At 36.7% G+C, this 17,192-nt stretch overlaps 2 protein-coding genes across 5 annotated transcripts in view; both read left to right on the top strand.

Moving 5' to 3' along the window:
* The first annotated feature begins 707 nt into the window (after positions 1-707).
* On the top strand, positions 708-6,959 carry NDUFA5 (NADH:ubiquinone oxidoreductase subunit A5). 2 transcript variants are annotated; one of them, XM_087969377.1, is made up of 6 exons: positions 747-932; positions 3,894-3,938; positions 4,625-4,741; positions 4,858-4,881; positions 6,268-6,333; positions 6,797-6,959. In XM_087969377.1, the coding sequence occupies exons 1-6, from the start codon at positions 915-917 to the stop codon at positions 6,896-6,898; spliced, it is 372 nt and encodes a 123-aa protein (XP_087825503.1). In that variant the 5' UTR covers positions 747-914; the 3' UTR covers positions 6,899-6,959. The 2 variants fall into 2 exon arrangements, with proteins under 2 accessions (XP_026524842.1, XP_087825503.1); XM_026669057.2 differs by lacking the exon at positions 4,858-4,881 and having other exon boundaries at positions 708-932.
* A 2,557-nt stretch (positions 6,960-9,516) lies between these two features.
* IQUB (IQ motif and ubiquitin domain containing) overlaps positions 9,517-17,192 on the top strand; it is a 41,246-nt gene continuing 33,570 nt past the window's right edge. The window contains exons 1-5 of one of the 3 annotated variants that reach the window (XM_087969378.1): positions 9,517-9,589; positions 13,041-13,588; positions 15,035-15,169; positions 16,420-16,587; positions 16,670-16,845. In XM_087969378.1, the coding sequence (XP_087825504.1) occupies positions 13,045-13,588; positions 15,035-15,169; positions 16,420-16,587; positions 16,670-16,845 (1,023 nt within the window). In that variant the 5' untranslated portion in view covers positions 9,517-9,589; positions 13,041-13,044. The remainder of the gene's footprint in view (positions 9,590-13,040; positions 13,589-15,034; positions 15,170-16,419; positions 16,588-16,669; positions 16,846-17,192) is intronic. The other 2 variants (XM_087969380.1, XM_087969379.1) reach the window with 2 other exon arrangements.

Genomic DNA, 17,192 nt, shown 5'->3' with positions numbered 1-17,192 from the left:
GGATTTATTCAGAGATAATGGGTGAAAATTTAACTGAAAAAGGGATTCTGTAAAGGTACATAAGATTGTATTGTTATATTTGTAATAGAAATACTTTTGGTTTTTCTTGACCTAGTGTAAGACTTTACTTTTCTCTACAGTGAAGAGATAATTTTGCCGTTTCCAAGTTGTTCAAGTTGTTTTTTAACACAGACTCAGAGTCCTGATCGTCTAGTAAAATCAGTTATTTGCAAAAGCTTATAATAAAATTTTCACCCTTTATCGTTATAATGCATGTGTTGTTGCAGGATTGTTAGCACAATCCATGCAGATTTTTTAAAAAATCACTTTTTGTTTTAACTCAACTTTCTGATACAGTATCAATTGCCTAGTTTTTCAAAATGACTACCACTCAATATTATTGACAATGATGATAAAGAGGTTCCTATAATAAAAGCACACATTGAACCAATCTCCAAGGAAGAGCAAACTCCTCGATTTTAAAATGTGAGGACTTCAACTCCCAGAATTCCTCAAGTCGTATTCCACCTGGAATCAATATCACTTCCGACTCAGCGCCCGCTCTGAAACCGCGGACCAATCAGCTGGTTCCCCAACAAAGGCAAACACAATCCCCCTGTCGGCCCCGCCCCAAAACACATTCTCCGATTCTTACCACCCGATGGGCGGTGCATCCCCGCCTCAGCTCTGAGTGACGTTCCCTCAGAACGTGCGGCGAGCATAAGTCGGGAACCAATCCGCTTGTTTATGTTTCGTTCGCTTCCTGTTTCCAAGATGGCGGAGGCGCATGCGCTTTGCGCTGTCCTAGAAGTTGCCCTCTGTCTAACGCGAGTTAGAAAGACCTTTCAGCTTCTCTTCCTCGATGTTGGGCGATTGAGTGAATCTGGGGGCTCCTGTTCTTTAATATAGCGGCAATGGCGGGATTGAAGAAGGTGAGAGTGGAGAGGGCGGTGGAAGTACTCCCGGGTACGTTTAGCCAATATTTATAGTTCCCAGCCTTCCTGGCTAAAACTAGGGGATGCGCATCTTCGGGCATCAGTCTCCTAGAACAGGGGTCCACCAGGCTTAAAGTCACCAAGGTTGGAGACCCCTGTCCTAGAAGGAATCTCTGGTCTCCGCAGATTTTTCCTCCCTTCCGTATCCAGGCTTTGGAGCGCCGCCCTCAATGAGATTTTGCTAACTCAACTTGGCAAGTTTAAGGCTTGTGGACTTCAACTCCCAGAATTCCTGAGCTTAACATGACTGGAGGAGGAATTCTGGGAGTTGAAGTCCACAAGTCTTCAAGCTGTCAAGCTTGAAGACCCCCCCTGTGCTAACTTGATGCCCTCCTAATCTCCAGCTAAGCATGGGTCCTGCTGAACAACATGTTCCCTTAAGAAGAGCTGCAAGGGATGGTGACTAGGTTTGGGTCCTTTCTTAAGCGTGGGAGTTCTCTGGGGCAGGGGTCTCCAACCTTGGCAACTTTTAAGACTTGTCCACATTTCTTAAAGTTGCCAAAGTTGGAGACCCCTGCTCTGGGGGACTTTGGGCCAGTTGTTTTCTCTACCCAATCTATTTTACATGATGATGGTTGGGAATGTATGCCGCCAGAAAAAAAAAAAAAAGCCAGTTTCATAAATGGCTCTCTGGCAGGCATCCTCCCCAACCTTTATCAAACTTTTCGCCTTGACTCCCAGGTAAGAAGAGCAACCAGGATGATTAGGGGACTGGAGGCTAAAACCTACAACGAACGGTTGCAGGAACTGGGCTTGGCTAGTCTAGTAAAGAGAAGGACCAGGGGAGACATGATAGCGGTCTTCCAATATTTGAGGGGCTGCCACAGGGAGGAAGGGGTCAAGCTATTTGCTAAAGCCCCTGTAGGAATAATGGATGGAAACTGAACAAGGAGAGATTTAACCTGGAAATAAGGAGAAACTTTGTGACAGTGAGAACAATCAACCAATGGAACAGCTTGCCCTTGGAAGTTGTGGGAGTGCCATCACTTGAGACTTTCAAGAAGAGATTGGACTGCCATTTGTCAGAAATGGTGTAAGGTCTCCCGCTTGGGCAGTAGGTTGGACTAGATGACCTACAAGGTCCCTTCCAACTCTGATTATCTGTATCTGTAAGTTTGCACAGATAGTTGTTGTTTGATAATGATGATGATGATGATGTTATCCATTCAATCGTGTTGGACTTTTGGCAACTCTATGGTCCATGTCCACCCACATCTTCTAATCTTGCACTTTGTTCTATGAGTTGTTCTATGCTCTGGCTGGTATCAGCTTTGATGATGAGTTCTTGTTTAATCAGTCACAATTGTGACCCACAACATGGTCATTAAATGGAGCAGTTGCGTAGGGAAACTGTGACTGTGCTTATGGCCTTACTTTAGCTTTCTTTTGCTTTATAGGCCTGTGAAGGTCATAAATGGACTGGTTGTAAAGTTAACTTTTTCATCATTGTTGCTGAAGGGGGAAGCCATTAAATGAGGACTACCTGTACAAGAATGGAGCTGGTTCATGAAGGCACATTTTTCATTCACTTGCCTTTCCTGTGGACCAGCATTGTTCTGTGGCATGTCAGCAACCGGGCCATACAAACAAGCAAAGTCCCATCCACCGTATGCAGCCAGTATGCAAAAGCACACTTTTTCCACAGAATCAATCTCTTATGCCCAAAAGGTTGGGAGCTACTGCCTTAAAGGAATGCAGAATATCTTACCTTAAGTCTGTTATTGTATCTTATTTTGACTGGCCACTTCTGTAAATGGTGTAGTTTTCACAATTGTGGTGAGCCATGTTCTAATTGCATGTTTTTTTGTTTTTGATACTGTATAAATCTGAAGAAAATTTTTCTTTGTGTGCACATGGAGGTGCAAACACAGAGGTGACTTGTTTTTCAATCTGCTATCTGCAGCCAGTGTCATTTTCTATTGTCAGTTATTTTATTGGTTCACAGGTGCACCCTTTACCTTTTGCGCAAAGAAAGGGAAACATGTGGCCCATAAAGATGCCCAGTAGCTACATCACTTTACATCTTCCTTTAGGCACAGAGGACTCCTTCAGATGTGGGATCCTAGCTCATTTGGAATCCAGACCTTTATGCTAAGTGTCTGTAGCTGCTCCCTGTAATTGCATTAATACCTCTAGATAACTATTTCTTATGGACATAGAAAGTAGTTAATCCACATGACTTTAAGCTAAAATTATAGAGGAATTTTTACACTTTTGATTTAAATTGTGTGGTTTCTTTGCTTAGTACTCTAAAAATTCAAGTTTTTCTCTGTAATGGTACATTCTCAGGCTCAAACACTTGGAATAAGTTTTGGACTTCTATTTTGTTTTTCTTTTATCTGTGTTCCGTTGTCTTGCTTCTTGTGTGTTTTTTTTTAATGTACTTTTAACCAGAGATGGGATCCGACTGGTATAACTACAGGTTCTGTCTATTAGTGTCGTGCGAGTCGCACAAGTGCAATTTACAACCTGCTGAGCTGCCCAGACAGCTGAGCAGCACTGCGTGCAAGTGTGCAGCGGTTGGAAAAGCCCTTTTTTTTCCTGCTTTTTCAACTGCAGCTGTGTCACGTAAAACAGGTGCAGTTGAAAAAGCAGGAAATAAAGGTCAGGTAAGAGCCCAGGCGTGCGTGTAGGCCATAACAGCAGCAGACATAGAACCAGTTCTATGTCTGCTGCTCTTCGGAGCAACCGGTTCTACAGAACCGGTAGAAACCCACCCCTGCTTTTAACTTCATAAATTCTGGAGAACTTGAAAGTGTGTATATAATATCCATAAATAACATGTTTTACAAATGCAGATTTAACCATATGCAAATTAATTGATCATTCAGATGAGTAAATCTGTTATCTTGATTTAGATTGCTGCTCAACTAAATATATATTTCTTCATACCTACAGACTACTGGGCTTGTGGGATTAGCTGTATGTAACAATCCACATGAAGTAAGTATAAGAAACTTTGCCATGTACCAATAAAGGAGAATGTTTGTAGCTCAGGGTTGAAGCCCACTTTTCCATGTTTCAATAAAGTGATAAAGCTATTTTGTTAGGTCATTAACTGGGTTGGAATTCCCTTTCTTGTAAAGTCAGTTGATTTTATTCCTAATGGTCTTGTCTCATCCAGTCACATTAAAGGTTTAGGGTATCTTAGAATTGTTAATTTAAATATCAATTGTATCTGAAGGATGAGGGATGTGTTTCCTTAATTTAGTTGACTGGATAAAATACAAAGAGTGCACAAAGAAAGAAATGGTAGAATCGTACTAAAATATTCAGTGGGTAAGAAAAGTAGACACGTTTGATTTGGAAAGTTCTTATAATCGAATATTAGAAAAGCAAATGTATGACTGAGTTAACATTTTTGGATTTATGAAAACAACTTTTATGTAAAGCAGTTTCTTAATTCTAAATGTGCCTTGAATTTACTTGCTATATATAACTTAAGTAGAAAGCTTTGTGGTAGAACTCTTCTAAGTACAGTCATTGAATCATTTTTCTTGTTTTAATTTGCAGTACATTAATTTACCAAATTTAATTAGGTTTTAAAATCTTGCAGTAGCTTACATTCAATATTTTCACTTTGCCTGACTTAAAATTACTCTTTGCTTTGTGCCGTATGATCTTTTCAGAGCCTCAAGTTACTATATACAAAAATTCTGGGTATTTTAGAGAGTATGCCTCAGGATGCAGCATATAGGAAATATACAGAGAAATTTACAAATGAACGGTTTGATATAGTGAAAGCAGTAAGTATAAATTAAATTCATTGACTTTTTTTGGTTAAGTTGCATATATCAAATTATAATTTTTGATACTGCTATTTAGATGCGTTTCTTAATTATGGTTTATATTAATATTTCAGTTAACTAGGTTTCTTAATGATCAGGTAGGATTTAAATTTTCAATTTCTGTAGGTAAACAAGCTTTTCCCCCCACAGATAATCACATGTGAATTTTCTAATGAAAACAGAATAAATGATTAAAAACAGAAGTATGGGCCCATATGATTGTCTGAAAAACATGGGTACTTTAAAGTTGGCTGCTATTAATCCCTTATCCTTTCTCCATCATGTTTTGCTATTTCTGCATGAAAAAAAATGAACATATATGCACATATTTGTATACTTTTGTGCAATATTGGATTGTGTGAGATAAATGGCTAGTATATAGGAGAGAAAATAATTGCACCTTATTTAAATAACTCTATCTCCCTTTTTAGCCCCCCCAATTTTTATATAGCTTCTTTTATATATCGATATGTAGCATGAGTCCACATTTTTTGATGATTTATTTCCAGGATTTATTTCAGCTCGAGCAGGCAAACTGAGATTGACATGAAGGAAATATTTAATATTATGCAGAAATGTTATTTGGTTTTGTGTGTGTGTGTTCAATTTGATGGGAAACATGGTCTTTTTCAAAGGAACTTAACTCTTGGTGACGATACATGTGCCGATGTAATCCTAGAGTAGTCTATAATTCTGATATTGATTGATTCCCCTTCAAATACTAGCTTCACCCAACATAGCTTTCAGGCTTAAAAGGTGACTTTCAGAATCCACTTTGGCAAATACAGATTGTTGTTTTTTGCAAAGAGATGTGCATTTTATAAATACTTTATTTCCAACAAGCACCGTCAATCCTAAACATTAACATTAATATTTCATTATTGTTTATGAATCTTATTCCAGAAAGTATAGGACAGTGATATGAATTCTATATCCATCCTGCACTGCTTCAATTACATTTGGTTGCATTGTTTAGAAATAGCTGAGTATTCCCACAAAAATGTATCAAAAATCAAAACATGGAACTATGATAAAATATAACAATTGTAATTTAACAACTCCTGATCAGAATAACAATCAAAAACCTGCATTTCTGTTGAATTACAGTTCTATAACTATTATTTTACTATTGAGTAAGTTAAATAGCAATAACAGTGTTTCATTTTTTTTTAAATGACATATCTAAGATGATAACCAGTTGCTAATTGTAAAGGTATATACATATGGCCAGAATCTGTAACTTTTATTTTTCATATTCTGAGAAGGCAGAATTACAGTGTTAGCCAGTATATTGAATATTCTTCATTCAGTAACAAAGCCGTTTTTTTCTGAATCTTGGCAACTTTATAATATATGGATTTCAACTCCCAGAATTTCCCAGCCAGTTGAAGTCCACATCCTTTAAAGTTGCTGAGATTGAGAAACACCAAGATACAGGAATATGCTGCAACAGAGTTTCTCATTTATTTTTGAACTACTTGCAGGAATCTGATGTGCGAAGGCTGGAAAACAAACTAAACGCTGGACAGATAGAAGAAGTGATTCAGCAGGTATTTAGCAATGATTTAGTATATCCAGTATAGAAGCTTTGGGAGAATGTTCCACTAAACTGAATTTGTAAACTTAGCAGTGTGGTCTGGCAATTTTTTTTTTCCTACACAAACTGTTCAGTAAGAATTGGTGTCAATCAAATCATTATTTTAAACAAGTAATTTATTCAAATACAGCCATCCAGCTTTTAGCCAGTTCTGGGCAGCTTCCGAACAAAGATTAAAAAAACATATAAAATCATTTTAAAATTATTTTAAAAGTATAATATGTAACTAGTTAAAACATCAAACTTTAGAAACAATAAAAACATGGCACCAATCTCTGCTAACCACCATAATGAGGAGATTTATGATTTTAAGTTCTCTCTGATTTTGGGAAAGTAACTTTTATTGTGTATGGAAATTAGTTTTGGAGTGCCATCTTTCAGACAGTTTTAAAATAAAATCTATATTTTGTCAACAGGCTGAAAATGAACTTTCCTTAGCTAAGAAAATGTTGAAATACCGTCCTTGGGAACCTTTAGTTGAAGAACCTCCAGAAAACCAGTGGAAATGGCCAATGTAATTAACAGTGTTTCAACTTCCTTGTAAACAGAATTATTTCATTAAATGTATGCTGGATATGACTGAAATTGTCTCAATGCTATTTATGCAAACATCTGTCTCAATAAAATAGGGGGTCGTACATTTATCACACGCTAAGAAATGTTTTTCAGGGTAATGTTACATTCTTTGAATAGCTACATGTATAGATGTCCCTGTGGATAACAGAACTTTATTTTTCCCTGTTGAATAGATTTCATACTCTTAATTAAGTGGTAGAACAAAGTTTAGAAAGAATGCAAAGGATTCTGTTCTCCTCAACTCTTCTGCCAAAGTACTGTGAAAATATACACATTTATTCATTCAGAATAAAGGACAGTAAAAATAGTTTATGTTATGAGTACGGTACCTAGAATATAGAATAACTGAATTGGAAGGGACCTTGGAGGTTTGAAGTCCAACCCCCTGATCAGGCAGGAAACCCTACACCATTTCAGACAAATTTCAGACAATCTCTTAAAAACTTTTACTGTTAGAGCATTCATAACTTCTGGAGGTAAGTTGTTCTGCTGGTCAATTGTTCTGTCAGGAAATTTCTCCTTAGTTCTAGCTTGCTTCTCTCCTTGATTAGTTTCCACCCATTGCTTCTTGCCCTGCCCTCAGATGCTTTGGAGAATAGCTTGACTCCCTCTTCTTTGTGGCAATCCCTGCAATATTGGAACACTGCTATCATATCATCCCTAGTCCTTCTTTTCATTAAACTAGACATACCCAATTCCAGCAACTGTTCTTCATATGTTTTAGAGTCCCCTAATCATCTTTGTTGCTCTTCTCTGCACTCTTTCTAGAGCAGGGGTGTCAAACTGGTGGACCACTGGCCAGATGCATCATGTGCAGGCCATGCCCACCCCAGCTCTGTGAAGGGGAGAAACATCACGTGACGGCAATGTGATGTCATAAATTTGACACCCGTGTTCTAGAGTCTCAACATCTTTTTTTACATTGTGGTGACCAAAACTGACAACCAAATATACTATCTGCATTAGGTCCTAACTATATTTGAAGGGGAAAACAGATAAATGTGTTACACTTTATTGTTATGCTGTATATGAATTTGTTTGCAGCATTCTTGAATGGATGAATTTTTGAATGAACTGTGTACTTTGTATATTACACCCATACATATATTCTCATGCACTAAGATTTTTACAACTTCCCCAGCTTGCCAGTTACACATACATGAAAGATTAAAATCTCAAAATTTTCAGAGGGTAGCATATTACTAGATCTGTTTCAGTTTGCTTCTCTGAAAAGACCAGGAGTATGTTTGAATGTATGCTTATATTATTTTTCAAATTTACACACTGTGGAAATATTTAATATGTTTCAAAAAGGAACAGAACTTTTTATTTTCTGCCTTTTTATGTTTTTCATTTTGAACAGTGTGGAGAAAGGATGTTTCAGAACCAACTCCGTTATCTCATATTATGATTTCAACAATATCATTCTCAATCTGTTAAACAAACCCTGAGCCATGATTGTAGGCAGACAAATAGAGCACAATTGCAGAATGAGGGAGTAGAAAAAACAAAACAGACAAGGAAACTAATGTGCTGATATTTTTCTACAATTGGAATTGGAGTTTTTGCACATTTATAAGCTTTAAAATCTATGTGGCCCCTAAGAATCAACAACTTCATGACATGCTAGCAGTGATCACTAAAATTAGTATAGTTTGTAAAGTCATTGTAATTACTATAGATTGGGTTTGGTGGAATTTTTGCTAAATCAGGTCCACTCAGTTGTGTGGGTAGGTTTTTAAAGCATGTCTTTTAGTAAGCCACAAGAGGGCCCTGTATGTATGGTGAATGCTGCATTCTTTTCAGAATGTGTTGGTTAAAGTTGATAACTTAAGCTCCGAGGAGCATTTAAAATTTTCTTATTTACCAGCTGTAAGTTTACAACTGCATAGAATTTTACTGTTAAATAGGACTGACTATAATTTAGGTATAGCTGGCATGTTTGTTTCTACCACTTGAAAACAGTTGGTATTGTGATTGCAATTTTCTATCCCTATATTAAACCTTTGGAGTGGATTTTGGTGTGTTTTCTGAAACTTAAAATAAGCTGCAAAGAATACCAGACATTACCAAAGTGGTATACCTGCAGTATTTGTACATTTTAAAAACATGAATTGTCATTGATGACATTTAAGCGTATCAAAATTAAAAATGCCCTCGAGTTTAGCTAAATTCCCTGGGGATACATAATTATAGTGTCCTTAGAAATGATTCACCAGTTTCAGAATATTTTAATTTTCCCATTCTAACCAAGTATATAATGCGATCTCCCCCCGCCATCCAAGTACTAATCCTAGTCTGATTTTGAGTCCAGTTGGCGAGGTCGCGTTACTAGCCGACATTTTAACACTACTTTGCTCATCTGCAGCCCAATAAGATGCGATTTAAATACAAAATCAATTCTTGACAATAAACCTCCGCTCTCTTTAACAATGGAAAGGGGTTTCAAGCCAGCCTGGAAGAGGTCACGTGGCCTCATCGGACTTCACAGGCATTTTTTTTAAACCAAGTCTTCCTGAACCTGAGCTCTCGCGAGAATCTACTACGCCGTGGTTGCTATAGATACATAATGCTGTTGTCTTAAGAGTTAATTAAGATCGGCAACGGATCACTCCGGGGAAACTTGCGTTGAGGTAAAACCCGACTTTATTTTTATTTTTATTTTATTTGATCAATAGAGATTTTGAGAGAGGAGTAGCCATTGAGACGGAATTATGCTTAAAAGAGAAACAGCGACCAAATAGCGCATGATTTATTTATCAGGACTATAATTCCCAACATGCTTTTCGTAGGGACGCGGTTTAAAGCGCTCGACAAGGGCGACAGCAGCGCAAAGACTTTTGGGATGGTAATCAGCCGCTGAGAAGGGGAGGGCTTCCCTTGAAAACTGATATGAGTTAGTGTGGCATTCTGGGAATTGTAGTCTAAGTACCGTAGTGGCACCGGGAGAGGCGCAGGAAGCGATACTTTCATTCGTGCAACGACTTGCATGAATGTAATATTAGTGCTTTGAGGTCTCAGCGTTTTAACTGTAGTGTATTATCGCACGCTTGGCTTTTTTTCCCCTCTTGTTTATAATTTCCTGTGTTATTTTTTATTTCTTCTGTAGTCTGTCAGTTCTTTTTTTCCCCTTTTTTATTTGTAAGAGATTTATAATTCTGCGATTAGTTTCTTATAACTCTGTAAGAGCTGAACTCAATAAAAGTGGAATTTGATTGGCTATTCTTGTTCTTACTAGATTTGCATTTGTTTAAAACTTCAATAAAGATAATATTAAAAGAAAAAAACCGCAATGCTCTTCTTTCCCTTCCTCCCCCCCCCTTAGGACTACCAGAGTTGGGAATGCAAAAATTTGGATGTTCAGATAAGTAAATCAGTCTGTATTGGCTCTTGTTTCTTTTCTTTTTTTCCCGTTCAAAGTATGAAAATTTCACATCCAAAATACTTTGCCCGCTGCAGATGTAATTGATTGGTGTGATTACAGTGTGGGTGGGAACATAAATTTGCAGAAGTAACTGTCAACCATCGATTGATAACCCTACCTTGTAAACCATTTTTGGAGGAACAAAAATACAACACAGCCAGTAAGTAAATGATTAGTGTGTGAAACTTACTGACAAAAACTTTTTGATGAGCCAAAAAGTGAGAAGAAAAGGCTTCTGTATCCACCATCTGCCAGTAATCTAGATCTGGTAGTTTTGTGGGCATGAATGATCTATAAGAAACCCTCACAGTAATCAGGAGCAGAACTGGGTGTCTGTTGGAATCCATTCTTTTAGTAGCCTCTCAAAATAGTCAGAACACCTTGCTTTATTTAAGATGAGAAGCATAGTTGGACTAGTGCAGTGACCTTTTCAGCACTGAATGCTCAAAGCATGAATGCACATCCCCAAAATATAATGTGTGTGCATCTCCTGTGCATGCACCCCCCCATGCATGCTTGCGCATCCCCATGCATGCACCCCACCCCCTGTACATACACTCCCACGCATGCGCAGCAGAGACCCAAAGACCAGCTGGCCAGCGGGAGGCACATGCACAGCATAGCTGAGCTGGAGTGACGGCTCATGTGCCCACAGAGAGGGCTCTGCATGCCACCTCTGGCCAGCATATCATAGGTTTGCCATGATGGGACTAGTGTATCCTTTTAGTTATCCATGTTCTTTAAATCAGCATAACATCTTAAAATATCAAAATAGGCTTACCTTTGAATTAATAAAGGAACATGCAGAATACATACTGAGAGTGATGGGACGTTTCATTTTCACATCACAAGATTGAAAAAAATTGATTTGGGCACTGAACTGGCACTAGAGGGAAAATCCCAAGCAGAATCATCACCATGGGTTGTTGGTGTTGTTGTTTTACTTCTTCTCAATGTTATGTCCATGGTCAACTTTACAGCTCCCATTCTGAATTGCATTCTCTACAATGCAGGACTGATAAATAGTATTTAAAGCTTCACTGTTATTTATATCATCATCATCACTGTGCTGTAACTAGGTAATTTCTCTTGAATGTTGTTTAGGATTTTCAGACAAATATACATATTTTCAAGTTGTAGAAAAGATCATAATATTTAGCACTTGTTAAAAAAAAAAAAAGACACCTGCTCTTTGGAACCTGCCCTCCCAACTGGCCCTGATCCTCTTTAGATATAGCTCTTTAGATATGTCTCTGCCAAGGGCCTGTGAATTACCAGTAGTTGTGTTGTATGTCAGATATGGATTGTACACTCTTGCACACAGAGGTTTTTTTTTAGTTTTATTGGTTTTCATGGCTTTCTTGTTTTGCTTACTTGTTTCTGTTTGTTTATTTTTACCTGAATTGTTAATAAGGTAAACTGAGTCACATATGTGAAATCGGTAGCTATATATATTCAACAAACAAAAGAAAGAAAAATGAAACGAGATAGCATTTAATAAAAATGCAATCAGGATTTGTGGGAGAATGTATTACTATAACCAATTTAAGCCATTTCTATATGACACTAGAATTCAAAGGAGATATTACTGTAAAATTTGAATATAAATTTTAGAAATATATATATACATATACATATACATATACATACACATACACATACACATACATACATACATACATATGTAGGTCTAGGTGTGTTCGGGTATTTTCCCGTGTAAGATTATCTTACATGGGAAAAGACCTGAACACACCTAGACCTACATACTTGTACCCGTGAAAATCTACAAAAACATATATATACATATGTATGTATGTATGTATGTATGTATGTATGTATGTATGTATGTATGTATACTATAGATACTATTTACAAAAAAATGGGTTTAAAAAGAACTGATTATATTGTATCTTTTGTACTTTTTGTTTCTAATATAAAACAATGTTGGAGTAAAAACAAGAAATGAGCAAGAAAGAAAACCATGCACATAGATAAAGTTATAAATCAGTACAGTGGTGGAATTCAATTTTTTTTACTACAGGTTCTGTGGCCGTGGCTTGGTGGGCATGGCAGAGGAAGGATACTGCAAAATCTCCATTCCCTCCCCCTCCCACTAACCTGCTTTCCAGCTCCATTCTCCTGTGCAGGGCAAAAAAAAGAAGACCCAGCTGATCATCTGGGACTTGGGAGGCAGAGAATAGATGGGGGCGGGGCCAGTCAGAGGTGGTATTTGCTGGTTTTCCGAACTACTCAAAATTTCCGCTACCGCTTCTCCAGAACTGATCAGAACCTGTTGAATACCACCTCTGAATCAATGTTTTCGAAGTTGATAATCTCTAGAAAAGCTGAGCTCTTTTGAATGTTAGCTGGACAACATTTGCAGACCATTATATTTTGAAGGCAATATGTTGCAAGCATTATCAGTTTTATCTCAAGTGGTTAAAATGTGATATTGAACTTTAAATGTACACGTCCTTAGTTAAAATGACAAAGTTGAGATGTGTTTAGTGTGAAGGGTTGGGGTTTTTTTTTTAGTTACAACTAGTTTTATAGTCTGTCTAAGAGTATGAAGACAGTCAATTGAGGCTGCATACTGACAATTTGCTTAAATTTGAAATCTCATTTCCTGTACATTTTGCTTTTTATATTACTCCTTTCAGGCAAATGGCTGATTCAGAAAAAGAGGTAATTGATCTGGCTGAAGCAGATATGGAAGACACTTCTACAGAAAAACAAACAGAAGAAATTACAGATGTTGCAGATGTTAACAAGGAGCAAACAGATACAGTACCCTTGAATGAACTAAGTCTACCTTCAAAGCAGGAATACAACATAGATTCAACAACTCAAGAATTGGGTATTGCTAAGGAATCAATACAAGAGCAGGATGCTGCTATAGAACATGTACAAGAGCCAGATGCATTTGAGAACCTGGACATTAGTCAGGAACCAGATGTTGCTGAGGAGCAGTTGCAGAGTTCAGATGCTGCAGTAGATCAAACCATAGACATGGAACCAGACAGAGAGGAAGACCTAGTTGGGGGTGGGATTGTTGCTGAAGAATTGGCATTGGAGTTGGAAAGTACCGGTGTCAGTGAAGGTGTTTCTGAACAGCCTCCTGATTTAGCAGCTGCTGTTCCAGAAGACATAAACATGGCAAATTTGGCAGATCAGCTTTCAGAAATGATAAAAAATGCTATCGTAACAGGTATATATTATGTCCGATCAACAGTCAACCTTCCCCAACTCATCTCAAATTTCTCACTGGAAATTCAGGCAATTACAGGCTGAACAATTTAGAGCACGGGTGTCAAACTCACGTCACGGTGGCGTCACGTGATGTATTGGGACTTTTTCCCCTTTGCTAAACCGGGCGTGGGGCATGGCCAGTGCATGACACATCCGACCCACAGGCTGGGAGTTTGAGAACACTGATTTAGAGGATACCGGCTTGGGAAAAATATTTGTAAATAATTCTTCCTTTATGCTACAGAAATAATATTTTCCACATCTCATGGTTTTATAATGACTGATTAATTCTCACTATTTTAATAACATTTTCTGAAAAGATGGACTGTTGTAATATATCATGCTAATGAGATACAGTATAAAACAATTTGATACCATTTTATTCCAAGAAATTCACTTTTCTTTCATCATTATTTTGTCCAAATAATAGTTTTAGATTTACTTGACGTTGAGAGTGAATCACTGGACCCATGTCATCTAGTAATTCTAATGTCAGGTGGTATTTAATTCCATATCTCTTGGCTCCTGTTCAGATATGTAATTATTGCATATCCTTATCAGCTTCATTAATATAAATACTTTAGAACTACAGAAACTCCTTTTTAGCTATTCCAATTGTTTATAGAACACAGCTAATATCCATTTACCTAGCAAAAAAAGGTGGATGAGTAGTTTATTTTATTTGCTTCTATAGCTATTTTGGAGCTTCAATCATTACAACTCTAAGGAGTTCTGATGTGGCTGCATAAATTTTGAAGGTCTCTCCAAAAAACAGTATGACAGCTTAAAAATGCTTCTTTTTCTGGGCATTTATAGAGTAGCAATTTGTCCAGGAGCAAGTTACTTTCAATTTGCTTGAGGATACTTCAGGAATTATCTGTTTCAAATAGTTTCAATTCATCCTATTTAATCCAACACAATAGGCATTTTCCAGGCCTCTTCTATGAAACAGTGTCATCTTATGGAACCCAGAAAAAAATATACATTCTCTGTTATGGCTCCTGCCATACTGAACAGTCTTTCCCCGTGGTTAGGACTGCTCTGATCTTGTTGGTTTTTCAGAAGTCTTTGAAAACTTTATTTTTTTCTCACACTTTAGGATGTTAATCTTATGGGGGGCTTAGTCTGTGTTTGGTTTGCTTGATTAAGAAATGTTTATTTTTTGCTTTCACTATTTTTGTCATTTTTCTATTTAGTTTGGTGTTATGCTTATCACCCAGAGCTTATTGGCATCATATAACTGCATATTAAATAAATATTACTTAATTTTTTGCTTTAACAAATGATTGATTTTAATTGTTTTGAACAATATGCACAAGCAAACTTTAATTCTTACTAATTGACTAGAAACTAATGATGAAATTAATGAAGAACCATAATAAGGACTGATGTATTTATTTTTCAGTTAAATTCATGCTGCATCCTGATATCCAGATTTTCACGAAGTTTTTTAACATTAATCAAAATGTGGAGCAAATCAAGCAGTACTTTGCAAAGCGATTAAAAATACCACTGGATCTTTTACAAATTGGGTTGCTAGGTTTGTATCAATACAAGGGGTTTCTGGCTTTTTCATGTATATGAATATAGACAGAATTCTAAATATGGTTTGTAACATTTAAAGAAGCAATTATTTATTTGTTAAATAACAGCAGAAATCCATGTGTACATAAAAAATATCCTTTAGTTTACAAACATGGAAGCACCAATTGGGCCTTGTTCAAACTGAATATAATGTACTGAAAACCCCAAAAATTGTTGTGCACCCTGTTTTCATTTAGTGATCACAATACATTCCTTAAGTAGAAAATGAAAGAGAGAGAGAGAGACTGTGAAGATCACTGGTTGCTGTTGTTTAATTTAAATAAAGATCTCTTCCAGAGTATCCGATGTCTGACCCATTTTCTTCCCATTTTTGTCCCATTACAGGGCAGAGAAATTGCTTAAAGTAAACAATATTTTTCTGCTTTCTGCTGCTTTTCTCCATAGCACTCACCTACTGTAAGTGCTAACTGCAAGTTAACAGTTTCAACTCTGTGGCCTTAATTAGTTGATCAACCTCTGACCTGCTGGCACTGCTGTCTGAAATTTATCAGACCTTAATCCAATTCACAATGAAGACTTTCTTTTGTCAGTCACCCAAAATTTGGCCCTAAATGTGTGCATTGGTCAGAAAATGGTATTTAAAAAATATTGTTGAATTTGCAAACAGTTGCTAATCAAGGTAGCCATTAAATGAGCAGTGAATACTGATTTTGGCCTTCAGCTACTATTCTCATATTGAGATCTGCCATCACTGTATAATTATGCTGTTATTCACAGCCCATTCCTTCTTACAGAAGCATAATTGTTTGAGAATCCCCAGGCTATTTTATAACAGGTATTTCTGGAAGAGGTGGACAAGGAAATATTTGTAATTTTTAAATAATTTTAGTTGGTGTAATAGTATCACCATGGGAGGGAGGACCGAAGACATCCCTACAGTTGCATAATGGGCAAAGACCTTAGGACCTTGCCTAACTTTTCAGACTGTAAAAGAAACGTTAGGAAGTTTGTATTATCTGACTTGCAAGAGTCTTCTTATGCAGTCTTACAATAAAATAAAATTAGCTCACTTGGTTGTGATTCCTGTCTATCTACTTGAGAAGGCTGAAAGTTGCCTTACATAGAATGGCATTCCTTACTCTTTCCTTCCTTACTTGGGATTTGTCACATTCCTCAAATGATCAAGGAAACAAAGGTAAGTGATCTCTTAACTCATTGTGAAACCTATTTTTTTTTTCTTTTTAGGGAGAATAATTGAAAATTATGAAACCCTCTGGAATCTTGGTGTGCAACCCAATGGGACAATACAGTTTGATATGTACTCATTAGACAATGAAAACTTTCCACTCAAAGCATACAAACTTCTGGAAGAATACTATATGCCCGATGTTATAACAGTTCGAGTTCAAACAGGTAATGAACAATCAGATGTATAGCCTGATTAAACGTTATCCAATGTTGAGTCTAATTTAATAATGCTCTTTTGTCTGAACAGAGCCAGACATTTTTCAGGATGTATGTATAGAAATTAAAAGACCATCATTCGAAAAACCATTCTTGGGTGGATTTAGACATAAAGAAACAGGCATAGAATATCATAATGCAGGATCACAGACAGATCCCAAAAAACGTTCGGACAAAGAATATGAAGAGTTCTGTAGGTCAACACAGGTATGTTCAGAAAGAACGAAGACGCTGAGATATGTGCAAGAAAAATTGATTTGGAAAATAAATCTATTTCTGTATATTAGAAACTAATAATTAGATAATTTAATTCTTTCATTCTACATATTTTATTGCATTCATAGATTAGCTTTTGATTACTTTAATTAATTTTATATATAGAATACAAAGCAGTAGGTCAGTCCAGGTATGTTCATAAAGAATGAAGACCCTGAGATACATGCCAGAAAAACTCATTTGGAAGTTAAATATGTTCCAGTCTATTAGAAGTTAAATAATTGCATTCTATAATTCTATATATTAATATATTCATACATTAATTTTTAATTCAGTTT

This window comes from Notechis scutatus, chromosome 6 (genome assembly GCF_049901735.1).
Source record: "Notechis scutatus isolate UNSWTSFEM ecotype Mainland chromosome 6, rNotScu1.2, whole genome shotgun sequence".
Lineage (NCBI taxonomy): Eukaryota > Metazoa > Chordata > Lepidosauria > Squamata > Elapidae > Notechis > Notechis scutatus.
The sequence above is the reverse complement of the archived record's forward strand: the minus strand, read 5'-3'. Positions and strand labels throughout refer to the sequence as shown.

Bases quoted from the DNA above. Each gene is read 5' to 3' on its own strand.
- NDUFA5 (XM_087969377.1), top strand. The intron at 4,742-4,857 runs GTAAGTATAAAT...TTAATATTTCAG, and splicing joins GGTTTGATATAGTGAAAGCA to TTAACTAGGTTTCTTAATGA. The intron at 4,882-6,267 runs GTAGGATTTAAA...AACTACTTGCAG, and splicing joins CTAGGTTTCTTAATGATCAG to GAATCTGATGTGCGAAGGCT.